The sequence below is a fragment of the Patiria miniata genome, unplaced genomic scaffold (genome assembly GCF_015706575.1).
Source record: "Patiria miniata isolate m_02_andy unplaced genomic scaffold, ASM1570657v1 HiC_scaffold_7, whole genome shotgun sequence".
Classification (NCBI taxonomy): domain Eukaryota; kingdom Metazoa; phylum Echinodermata; class Asteroidea; order Valvatida; family Asterinidae; genus Patiria; species Patiria miniata.
In genome coordinates, this window is record NW_024037074.1 from 2,143,818 (window position 1) to 2,157,069 (window position 13,252).

The window sequence follows — 13,252 nt, forward strand, 5'->3', positions numbered from 1 at the left end:
TTTGGTGTCATTACGTTGGACCAAAAACACACTGGAAATATAAAGAAACTGACATAAAGCAGTTGTATACTATTGCAAGCCATGACCAGTGGGATATCTAGGGGGAGGGGTCGAAATTTGAAATCACAACGTGCACCTGAAAATAGTATGGTAACCATATCGTGTACATGTCTCTATGCAGTGCGATGTATATGTGGATACCATACCAGTATGAGATGCGAGCTGTAAATGTCGCCATAACACGGCTGCGACGCGACGGTTCTATCTGAAAAGCCACCAAAATCATCATTGTTTCCCCATATTTTAGCCAGCGTAGTTCTGTTTCCAGTCGATCCTTTGCTTTGTGATGACTGCTGCATGGTATTTAGGTGAGTTTAATCTCACCTAGGTTTGGATAATCGGGAAAAAGGACAATTTCAGGCAATTTTTCATGGCCTCCGTCATTTTCTGACTGCTGGGGAAAAAATAGTTGGGGAAGAATTCCATACATATTGCATGCACATCACTAATATTTCCCTCCAGTGACCTACATGTATCAGCCATCAGAAACGGATAACATGTTTAAAAGTCAAATTTAGCAGGGAAAATATTGAAACGTTTACGAAGAAAACACTTCAAATTTTTCAGACCAGTCTTAGGGTTTGTGCACCGGGTGTCAAGTGATGTCCAGGTGTGGAACTCTTTCCAATAGTTGTTCCCCCAGCTCTAGCTTAAGAAACTCTAGTCCAAACATTTGGGACTCTCAATACTGTCTCTGAGAGTGCCAAATATTAAGGTATTGAAAACTTGCAATACAAGATGGAGATGAGAAACTCCAGCTCCAATGCTCATCACGAATTTGACATGTAGAACTTGAGGCACATTTAGTTTTTGTCCAGCAGTCCGAAAATGGCGGAGGCCGTGAAATTTGGCAAATACTAAACTTTACCTTTTCCCCTATTATCCAAACCCAGATGAAATTAAACTTACTTCACACCATGCAGCAATCATTTACGAAGCATTTGGTCGACTTGAAACAGAACTATGCTTTATACAATGTAAGTAAGAGTTGAGGCCTTGCAAGGTGGAGATACTAGATAATGAAAGGTTTGCGGAAACACCATGGGAGAATAATTTCTCAACTAAGAGAATGGTTCTGAAAAGCACCAGAGGTATCAACTCGACGTTCTGGTCAGTATGCTCCGACTCTCTTCAGGAGAGACATTTCATTATTTATGCTTTATACTAAAATATGAAAAACAGTATGATTTTGGTGGCTTTTCTACCTTGTATACTGCATTGGGGCTGCTATTGATGACACGTATACATTTTAATGTTGTTTTCAGAAGAAAAATAAGATATGGTTTAATATAGACCCGTGAACGTGGCTATATACATAATATACACTCAATATTCTGTTATTGCTGCCAAGAAGTTTAAGTGATCATTTAAAGTTACAGTCCATCATTTGCAGCTATCCAAAACGATATTTAGCGTTGAATAACTACTTGGTTGAAAGATAGTAAGGGGACTAAACTCCCTGTAAACTTATTCTTTCTGGCATGCTGTCATTGGGAAGAAATCAATGAAAGAAGGCATTTCCAACGATGCGTCTAAAGGCACATGGTTGGAAATTTTCATTAGTAGTGTCTTTTGTTAGTTGGCGAAGTGCGCGCAAGTGTTGACACGACGCACACGCGCTTGCTTTAATTTGTCAGATCAGTGCGTGACATTGCATAACTGCAATTAGCTCAGTGAGAACGTGTCTCCAACACTGAATTCAGGCCAAATTCAAAACAAGATTCAGCATCTTTTGATTTGAAATCGAGATCCTAGAATGGTGTTTAACTCGAAATGTACAGCTGAAGCTGAGCTGAAAGTTCATCACGTTAGTTGTTCAGTACCCTTCTTTAGATTTTGAGCACGTTTGTTGCTTCAAACGAACAAAGTACAGTCCATGCAAATGATGGACGAGATGACCTGTTTCCTTGCACATTGGAACAGCAATACTGGGTGATTTGGCAATAAATAGTTAATGCGGTACCCGCTGCTAAAGTTCAAATCGAACCGGCCAACAGATCCCGTTAGCTCGGTGGTCGAGTGGTAAGACATCTGCACTAGAAAGCACTGGACATCGTGGGTTCGAGTCCCACCGGAGTGATTTTTCCCAACTTTCACTCGGGAGGTAACAGACTGAGTATACAGTATTTATACGTCGGTGAAGGGCAAAACCTAATTTGATCAATTCTAAAAGTGTACATTATCTTAAAGAAACCTAAAGGTATTTTTTTTTTTGCCAGAGGTAAACTTTTGAAATCACTAAATCCGACTTTTTGCCATAGGTAAACTTTCAAAATCGCTGACTATGACTTTTTGAATTGACATCATCATCGATTCATGATGGACTGCAGACAAGCAATCGTTTCTCGGGCAGCGCAATGGTTCATCAGAAAACCGCAGGATCATCCGTAAAATCAAAAATAAAATAGCAAGAATTACACAGTTTGGCATGGAAATATATTTAGAGTGCAAAAATTCAGTTCGGTAATATTTGCAAGTAATTCTCTAATGCCGTTAAAAAATGGCAAACTGCAACAATGTCACCGTGTACGGACGGCCACATTGGCCAGTCAGCACGGCACAGGAACCGTGTCACTTTGCAATTTGCACAGTTGGCTAGGTTTACCATACGTACCGGCCCATGAACCTGGCAATGTGAATAATTTTTACGAAAAATGCGTACCGAAGTTCCAGCGTTCCTTTCAGTAGAGCTAGGAAAATATTGAAGTATTAAATGAGAAAAACACTTTCAGACCAGTCTCATAGGGTTTGTGCACAGGGTGGCAAGTGATGGCCATATATGGGAATCTTTCCTTTGATGTTAATTGGGAAAGATTCCCATACCTGGCCATCACTTGTCTGAAAATTTGTAAGTGTTTTCTCGGTAAAAATTTAAAATTTGTCACTGCTAATTTAGACTTTTTAGGACAAAATATCACTTTCAGATGGCTGATGATAGGCCTAGGTCATTTAGGGAAAAATTACGGCGATCATGAAGTGTAGGGCCCCTGTTTTGTTTTGGTCATATTGGATACTCCTAGAACTATGAGGCTCCACGTAGTGGAGCCTCATAGGTTCAGAAGCCCGCAAAATTGTTGTCAGCACAAAACACTAATTAAGTACAAAAACGTCCATCCCAACCAGGCCGTTTTCCACAGAACCGCTGCACAGTTTGTCCCTAAACTCCATACAATACCTCATGACATACTCACGTTATGTGCACCCAACAAACATCGGTGGATTCTGTCTGTTTTTCGGCAAAAATGATGAAAAATATGCCCTTTCCGCACTGAGCCAACCTAACACTTGAAACGAGCACGTGTGCAGAATGATCGCAGTCATTTTCGGTTCGATCGCTCGGAGCGCGCCGCGGGGGGTACGTACTTGCACTTGTACGCATGTGCATACTATCGTTCCGCTCCTACACCATACCCCCCGCGGCGCGCTCCGAGCGATCGAACCGAAAATGACTGCGATCATTCTGCACGCGTGCTCGTTTCAAGTGTTAGGTTGGCTCATAGCCCGACTGCGTCTGGCCGTACAGTACTATCGCAAGCTCTGTAGTACGGCCAGACGCCCGATGCTTCCACAGAGACTGAATTTTGTTGGCCGCCGATGTAGCGATTTTGCTACATCTTTCGATCGCGATTATCTTTTCATCCAGGACCCAAATTTCCAAAGTTAAGGTTCTTAGTCGTAGAGCAACTCATACCTTTTCGAAAAAACGTTGTTTGGTCTCAATATTTTCATCCATCTGGCCACAAGTCGAATTTCAGTCATCAGATTCCACAAATATCGTCCCCCATGTGATTCCCCCATGCGATTTCAAAATGGCGGCCGCGCTGTAATGTATGCAATATGCAGGCGCGCCCGCGCAAACTCATGAATATGCATAAACAGTCTGTGACGTATGACCTCGTGTTTTTGGATGTGCGTGCGGCGGGGCCGTACGTCCAAAAATACGAGGTCATACGTCACAGACTGTTTATGCATATTCATGAGTTTGCGCGGGCGCGCCTGCATATTGCATACATTACAGCGCGGCCGCCATTTTGAAATCGCATGGGGGATCGCATGGGGGACGATATTTGTGGAATCTGATGACTGAAATTCGTCTTGTGGCCAGATGGATGAAAATATTGAGACCAAACAACGTTTTTTCGAAAAGGTATGAGTTGCTCTACGACTAAGAACCTTAACTTTGGAAATTTGGGTCCTGGATGAAAAGATAATCGCGATCGAAAGATGTAGCAAAATCGCTACATCGGCGGCCAACAAAATTCAGTCTCTGTGGAAGCATCGGGCGTCTGGCCGTACTACAGAGCTTGCGATAGTACTGTACGGCCAGACGCAGTCGGGCTAGTTGGCTCAGTGCAGAAAGGGCATATTTTTCATCATTTTTGCCGAAAAACAGACAGAATCCACCGATGTTTGTTGGGTGCACATAACGTGAGTATGTCATGAGGTATTGTATGGAGTTTAGGGGCAAACTGTGCAGCGGTTCTGTGAAATACGGCCTGGTTGGGATGGACGTTTTTGTACTTAATTAGTGTTTTGTGCTGACAACAATTTTGCGGGCTTCTGAACCTATGAGGCTCCACTACGTGGAGCCTCATAGTTCTAGGAGTACATATTGGAGTCAAAAGTGGTTTTTTTTTGGTATTGCTCAAAAATCACCTTTACAATCAAAGCAGTTTTTCCTTAGTTCTAATGACACCCGTTGTGCAATTTTGAACGTTTTTTTGGGATAGAAACCACGATTTTCCTGCGCGGTTTGTGCCTTGCGATTCAGCGCGCCGTGCGTGGCTATGGATGCCACGCTATACAATAAACGCAGTACGTCTATGGCCACTTCTTGCAGTACGTTTCACTAAATACAATAATGCAGATTTCACCAATAGCTAATATAAACAACCAAATTAATGTTACCATTTATTAAATGGTTAAATAAAATTAGTAATACTGACGTACCAGTAATAAGAAAGGGGCAAAGGTAACAACAGGTACAGTTTCAGCCACTCGGAAGACAGCGCCGTACAGTCGCGTGTTTATGTTGTTGAATGCTGCCCTCATGTGTCGTTCGATGGGCATGCAAGCTCTTTCGAAACATCGGCCTCCATCGCAGTTCACAACTGCTTCAGGTTCATATATTGAACTGGCATCCGTCTTTTTTTTAACGAGACGCATACGTCTCCCGTCACGGAAGCCGAATAATACCTATTTGTCTATTCTTATTTGACAACTGACGCTTTCTGAGTAGCTGTGAGGAAATTTCATAATCTTCAAATAATTATAGCACACAAAGCCGCAGCTGGGAATGAATCGAATTTTCAAAAAACCTTTAAACCCATGTTTTCTATTTTTTCTGGAGGGCGCTGTTTACGCTGACCATGGAGATCAATGTTTTTGAGTTTTTCCCCTTGAATTCCCCCCCCCCCGCCCCAGAATTTATGTGATTATTCAAGACAAAGGAGTTATTGAAAATGGCTATCTATGTGGTAGGTACCCAAGAGATTGTGGGAAATTGTTTATATTCTTTAGTTGGACGCCTTGTCGCAAAAGTAATTTTAAGAAAGCAAAATGTGAAATTGTCCAGTTTCCGGACACTTCACAATGAATATTGAATGGCTGCTGCTACGGTATTCGGGGGTTCTCCTAGAACTATGATGCTCCGCGTGAGCGGAGCCGCATAGACACAGAACCCCACAAAATGGTTAATTGCAGCACAATCCCTCATGACCATGACATATCGTCAGTCCACCAAAAATGACCAGGATATGTTTTGACGCACTCGCATTCAATTTGCGTTGGACAACACGCGCGTGTTGCAAGCGTTATCTGCCTCAATTATAATGAGTCGAGGATACTCATGTAAGTTGCGCCTAACAAACATTGGTGGATTCTGTCGGTTTTTAGGCCAAAATGATGAAAAATATGCCCTTTCTGCACTGAGCCAACCTGACACTAGAAACGTGTACAAAGATAATGATCGATCACTGATTTTCGGTTCGCTTGGAGCATGCCGCAGGGGGTACGGTACTTGCACTTGTGCGCATGCGCGTATCATTTGCTTGCGGCGTGCTCAGAGCGAACCAAAAATCATCAATTTGATCAAATCTGCGTACACGTTTCAAGAGTCAGGTTGGCTCAGTGCGGAAAGGGCATATTTTTTCATCATGTTGGTCTAAATACCGACAGAATCCAGCGATGTTTGTTAGGTGCAACTTACGTGCATATGTCATGAGGTATTGTATGGAGTTTATGGGCAAATTGTGCAGTGGTTCTGTGGAAAATGTCTATGTTTTGAGGTAGTCCGAGTAACTTGGACCCAACTTATCGCCTTTTTTAACATTTGGACATGGTCTGGCGATAGTAAGGTCCAAGCTAATACCGCGACCTAGACAACACAGTCCCGAAAACCAACATTTTCCAACAAAAAACATCAGATTTCACCTTCAAAACGGCCTCCAAATTACTAGATATGCCACCTGAGGTACAAGTAGACATCGATAATTAAGATGGTTGTACTGAAGTGTACTTACGATCCGGAAAAAAGTGAAATTTTCCGTTCATTTCGGAGAGCTCCCCTCGCGATCTTGAACACGTTAAATTTCCGATCGTGTTTATTGTTTGAACGACGAGATTTCTTCTACATGCCCAGCGTACATTCGATGGTCCCCGTATCCCGAGTGCGATTCCGTTACCGAGCGCGCGCGATGCATCGATTATGATAATGAGTCACGTTTGTAAACACATACATGTGCATTTCGCACTGTAAAAGAGAATCGGGAACCAGCTTGAACTGGTACCCGCCATAAAAGCTGCGCTAGTTCCCGACTCCCTATTATCGTTTGAAATGCACATGTGTTTACAAACGTGATCCAGTCTACTCATTATCATAATCGATGCATTGCGCGCGCTCGGTAACGGAATCGCACTCGGGATACGGGGACCATCGAATGTACGCTGGGCATGTAAAAGAAATAACGTCGTTCAAACATAAACACGATCGGAAATTTAACGTGTTCAAGATCGCGAGGGGAGCTCTCCGAAATGAACGGAACATTTCCCTTTTTTCCGGATCGTAAGTAAACTTCAGTACAACCATCTTAATTATCGATGTCTACTTGTACCTCAGGTGGCATATCTAGTAAATTGGAGGCCATTTTGAAGGTGAAATCTGATGTTTTTTGTTGGAAAATGTTGGTTTTTGGGACTGTGTTGTCTAGGTCGCGGTATTAGCTTGGACCTTACTATCGCCAGACTATGTCCAAATGTTAAAAAAGGCGATAAGTTGGGTCCAAGTTACTCGGACTAGTTTTGATGAACGTTTTTGTACTTAATTGGTGTTTTGTAGTAGCAAACAATTTTGCGAGGTTCTCTGTCCATGAGGCTCCGCTACGCGGAGCATCATAGTTCTAGGAGTGACTGCTAGGGTAGTTCTCAGTACTCCCTACTATTCTACATCACTTCCTCGTGTTGGTTCAGCATCAGAGGTGACGGAAAGAATGTTGCAACCTGATGCTGCTTTTTCCCTCATAAATCATCTCAATGAAGGTCAGTCATTGGAAAAATGATAAAACATGAATCTGGGACTGAGAAACATTTCCAATTTTGTTAGGAAATACTGAATTTTTGTTTGACTCTCCATAGACTTTTTACACAACCACTGAAGTAGGGTCAGGTTGCAACATTCTTTCCGAGGTGACTGTTGGCTCCCCAAGAAAGCCTTCTAAAACCTCTTCCACCGCCTCAATAGAGATCCCATCTGCGAGTGGTTTCTTTGTTAAATGTTTTATGCCTGGTTTTTATGAACTACCACTTTGAAAACTGCTGTGAAGATTTGGATTTGAGTAGAAAATGAGATTTTCTACTGATTTTATTGACGTAGCCGTTTTATACATTCACATTTTTTTTTTACATCATACATGTTTACTTGACAGTTTTTCTCATGTTTTTTTTTCGCAAAGTCTGTAGGCGCATCCATCAGTGCGGATGAAAGGCGCTGAGGCAGACTGGACGCCCATACAATGCACAGACAGGGAGTGTAGCCACTCCTTGATGAAGGCTCCGCATCTGCACTGTCCATTCTGCTCCCAGGACAGTCTCTTCACTGATGAGATTCTCCTCAAGGCGCACTACAGGGTGAAGCATGTGGATAAAGGCATCAACTTTGGGGGTGAGTTTGCATTTGGGAACAAGACCAAGCGCTCGCATACTTGTGACTGGATCCCAGAAATATGTTTTAGGTTAAGCCAAAGGACAATGTTGTTCACTTTCTCTTCACAGGTCATGCTACAAGATGACTTTTAAGGTCCATATGAGTTGAAGGCAACACTTGTCTAAGTGACAAGCCTGCCGAGTGCAGCATGATCCATCAGGTCAAAAGTCTCAAAGCCAAATTGCCTCGGAGTCTGTGGTCCTCGAACGCAGCAGAATACAACTGAGGCATTGTTCAATGGGATTAGCTCTCATTGTTTCAGAACTGGCTGTTGATGCACTGGTGTTGATAGCTGAAATGCAGCAAAGTGCACCAGACTTTTCCACCTGATGCACTGTGCTGCATGTGGCAGGGTTAGGGTTAATTAAGATAAGTTGAAGGTAGTGGACAGCAGGACAAGGTAGTGGCATTTGTGGTAGTTTAATGAAATTGACAGATACCTGGGCTGGTTATTCTTAGCAGATATCAGTGTTCAATAAACTCAATTGTCACAGGCCATGCCCAAGCGCCAGCTGTGTCTCGGGACGCAGGTGCGGTCGTAGTTGCCGGTGACGTAGTGCTGAAGTGCAGGTTAAAACAGAACAACTTGAAGCTAGTAAGTAACATCCCTCAATGCTGATTTGAACGCATCGAGGGACGGTAGACTGGCTGGGTCCAACGTCAGGGAGTTCCAGTCTCTGCAAGTTTGTGGGAAGAATGATGAGGAATAGACCAGTGTTGTGCAATGGGGCACGAAGAACCGTGAACTGTGACCTCTAGTACTAGATGTGTTCCAGTGTATGTCTACCAAGTTGAAGCGGATCCTATAAAGCATCCCTAGACGGCACTGGAGAGGCCTGGCCTTGAGTGGACTCTAGTGCAAGTCGTTAAGCATTGATGTTACGCTGCAGGTGTGGTCGTAGTTGCCGGTGATGTAGCGGGCGCTGCTGTGCTGAACTTGCTCCTGTTTTTTGATATTTTTCTCAGTGTGGGGATCCCAGGCTGGAGCGGCGTACTCAATGATGGGGCCAACATATGTCATGTAGCTAGCCTGTCTCGGATACAGTATGTATCGGGTACAGTATGTCATGGTCAATTTTACAATCATGTACATGTACTTCATTCTATTCCAGTGGGCACATCAGACTGCATGTTTAATACCTGCAAACTACAATTAAACTGTGTCAACAGTGATAAGCTGTTAAACATTGGCACAGGTTGGTGAAACTACCATAGTTCACTCAGAAACTGTTTCAAATTTCTGATGCTTGAATTCCAAAACTCATTAGACTTATTTATAGCTTACACCCAAACAGAACTTGACCCGTGAAACCCCAACACCATGTTTTGTTGGATTCTGTCGGGATGGGTACAGTACCCCTAAACTAAGTCAGAAGTATGTGTGTGTGTGCAGTTTCCCATATGGTGTTAGAATTTGCCAGGATGGGTATGGTTCCTAGTAAATCATGCTAGAGATTTAGGGTCAGAAGACTCCCTGAAATAAATTTCACAATCAAACATTTGACTCAAGTATCCATTCTTTTGAGAATGATTAGACACACCTTTTTGGTTTAAGTGTTTGAAAGCGCACTTATTTTTAACCTTCACAGTTTCAGTGCTGCTTCAAGACAACTGAGTATGCCGTTGCTGTGATGTAATGGTCCCCTTGTACAATCTGCATGAAAAAAAACCCATGGAATAAATTTAATCAGTTGAAATTTATGTACCTTGTGAGCAGGTGTGGTAGTTCTACAAGGATTTGGGTGGATTATGTCAAATGCCAACACTTCGTGCCTTTTAAAATAATTAATTGTGAACCTAATTTTATCACTGTATGTTTGTGTCGTAAATTGAATCTTTTGCTACCTTACAGGTTTAAGTCTCATTTTATCAACCTTAACGACTGCACTCCACCATTTTTACCCAGGATGTCAACCAGATCTTCACCACATACACTGACCCAGCACCCAACAGTACCAGCCTGGTAACACACCTCATAGTCCCCCAGTCACAGCAGCCATCGGAGACAGACACATCATCCCCGGGGCTATGAGCAGACTGATGGGCAGCAGCCGCAGATCGAGTACCAGTATGCCTGCATCAATGATCCGAGTCAGAGCACTGCCAATGGGGAAGGTAAGATGGTAAGAATATTAACCCTGACCCTCCAAGAATCCTTCAGCATCTACGCAGAGGTTAAGGTGGATAATGCCACCAGCAGTGAAGGATAATTAGAAGAAGCTGACCAAAAAGCCAAGGGGGAGGCATTTGATGCAAGGAAGAACTCTTCCCCCCCCCCCCACCCCCCCCCCCCCCACTTTGTTTCAATTGATATATCGTGAATCCATATGGAAGAAGGGAATGGGTAGACAACAGCATGTTTAATACAGTTGTCTTCACTCCTGCACTTGTTTGGTCAATAAAATAAATAAAACAAACAACCAAAAGTTCAGCATTTCTTTAGGGGGTTGCGGCAGGTGAGGGCCAATATTGACAGTGGATTTTACAAATTGAAATTACAAGGTGCAAAGGGTGTGCCATTGGCGTTATTTAAGTTGATTGAATTTTGGAGGATTCAGGAAGGTTCTAAGCAACAAAAAAATCTAATAAGTCAGGGTGGCAGTACATTTTGAGAGCTGATTTCAACAATTAATTAAATATTGGCATTTGTCCTTCACCTTGCCCACCTAATGTTAGGAATACGGTTTGAAAAAGTGAGTGATTGCTTGCACCCAGTTACAAGGAATTACATGTTCTTGACACACTGCATCACTGGGGACTTTCTTGCCTGTATCCTGTTTTTACCGCTACATATCATCTGTCCCATTCAAGCGCAACATATATGTCGACCTTTCTACTCCATAAACTCCTCCCATCATTTCCCTCTTTGTGTAGCCCACACCTGGAGTGACCTTTTGATGACCGACTTTCATTATTACAGGAATCATTATCCAGGATAATTACTCAACCTTTCCCTCTCGTAAACAGTTGTCCTTATTGAGATACCAGACGAAGGAAGCAAAGAGGATTTGGAGGACGAGACTTGCTACACAGAGCACAACTTGTCGCTGCTGCTGCAGGAGAAGGAACGTCTGGAGAAGACTCTTGAGGAGGAGCGGACCACGTGGGCCCAGACTAGAGCACAGGATGAAAGGCACTATAGAAAGGCTTCGTACAAAGGTGAGTGGGCATTCCATCTGGTCTTGGTCTAAGAATGAGTTTGGATCTTGTTCCCTGCATGCAACAGGTATCAAAGGCGTCAATCGCTTCTCAAAAGTGGGAGGGGGACATACCTTGATCAGAACTAATGCAGGCACACTAATGCGACTGCGTTCTTTCAGTGGTCAGATTTCTGTCAGGATGCCAGCTGTCATGGCTGTGGACGATCATGGTGTGCACTGTTGTTGTCATTGCTCTACATTTTCTACACGTTCTACGTTGCTCTATGCGCTGACGCTGCTTATGATAAATGCAGACAAACCGTTCCACACATTTTGTACACAAGCTCAGATGTGTTGTTTATCCTTGTGTAGAGGATTCATGGTTTCACTCATACTCTAGTTGCACTAAATAACTGGGTAACAACACATGTGCCTTCTTAAGCATTCATGCTCCAACTGCACACATCATAAAGTGCATAAATGTCGGATTTTGGTGTGCGCTGTCATGGTTGTGATTGGTTACACATCATGGGTCAGAGCCTAATGGATTGGTCTATTAAAATTCCATCTGTAAACAAATAATTTCTCTGCCCATCCTTCTTGCCCTCCAGGTCCAACACAAACATGTCACTCAAGCAGCAGCTGTCCATGATTCACACGTCCAGTTTGAAACGTCTGACCAACGACAGCGAGAACCAGTCCATTTTGCAAGAGTTACTGCAACACATGTCTGAGGAGCACACCCAGCTGCTGCACCACCATCTAGCACAGCTACGGCTGTACGCTCAGGCCTGCGCATTATCCAAATCAGCCCCCGAGGAATCTGCAGCTGAATCTACAGTCTTGGTACCAGACCTGGCTGACCAATCACAGGACATCTCACACATGGCCATGATGTCGTCCTCTGAGGACAGTCTTGGGAACATGGAGCAGACAGTCGTCATGTCGATAACGTCGGAGGAGGATTCAGAGCCGCTTGGCAACATCGTGGATAACCCTGGAGATACCATGAGACACGATGTCTTGCCTTTAGATAAGGACATTCAGTTGTCACCAAATGACATTCTATACCAGCTGACAAGCGAGGGACTGTCACCAAGACATGACACCTGTGAGTCGGGTCACGTTTATCAATCAGGTAGAACTCATTCACATCACAACACAGGCTGTGATGTCACGCAACAGGATTTTCACAAGAACAAAAGTTTGAAATTGGTTCTTTCCAACAGCACGCCAAAAATATTCTGCCCCGACGGCTTCGACAAAAAAACGTTTGATGACAACATGTCAAATGAGGGACCACCATTAAAATGTGGGAGAACTAACAGCCTGAAAGCCATTTAACTAATCAAATCTGACTTATTTTGTAAATAGTGTACACTCAGTGTTGTCTTAGGGCTTAGTTGGGGGGGGGGGGGGACTTGAACTAATGAGTTGCGTCTTCATGGAAGTTTGTCTTACCTGAAGGAAAATGTTACCAAAGCAACTGGCCTTGTTCTCTCCTATCTTTTTGAGTTCTCGATGGGCAATCCTGAATCCGCTCAGTGAATGGGCGTCGTTGTAGGCCCAAACAGATCCACGTAGGTCCTCAAACACTTTAAATCTATTACTGAAACATAAACGATGCAATTATGATTAACATTGAAACATTTGGTCGTATGTATAAAAACTAGCATTTGCTTTTTTTTTTACTACGTATTTTTAAGCTTAACTTTTATTTGCATGAATAAAAATGAGAGCAAATGCTTTCACTATTTGCTTCAAGCTAAAAGTATTTGCTTTTTTACTTTTTGGCTTTTGCTAGACTAGAAGTGTGGACTGGTTTCAAACTTGAAAAAAATATAAAGTTTCA

At 43.1% G+C, this 13,252-nt stretch overlaps 1 protein-coding gene across 5 annotated transcripts; it reads left to right on the forward strand.

Annotated features, from left to right (window-relative positions):
* Positions 1-5,418: 5,418 nt before the first annotated feature.
* Positions 5,419-12,788, forward strand: LOC119746235. 5 transcript variants are annotated; one of them, XM_038223060.1, is made up of 5 exons: positions 5,422-5,537; positions 8,010-8,218; positions 10,167-10,383; positions 11,228-11,419; positions 12,012-12,788. In XM_038223060.1, the coding sequence occupies exon 5, from the start codon at positions 12,025-12,027 to the stop codon at positions 12,742-12,744; it is 720 nt and encodes a 239-aa protein (XP_038078988.1). In that variant the 5' UTR covers positions 5,422-5,537; positions 8,010-8,218; positions 10,167-10,383; positions 11,228-11,419; positions 12,012-12,024; the 3' UTR covers positions 12,745-12,788. The 5 variants fall into 5 exon arrangements, with proteins under 5 accessions (XP_038078990.1, XP_038078988.1, XP_038078986.1 ...); XM_038223058.1 differs by having other exon boundaries at positions 5,423-5,537; positions 10,167-10,375; XM_038223059.1 differs by having other exon boundaries at positions 5,423-5,537; positions 8,017-8,218; positions 10,167-10,375.
* The last annotated feature ends 464 nt before the right edge of the window (positions 12,789-13,252 follow it).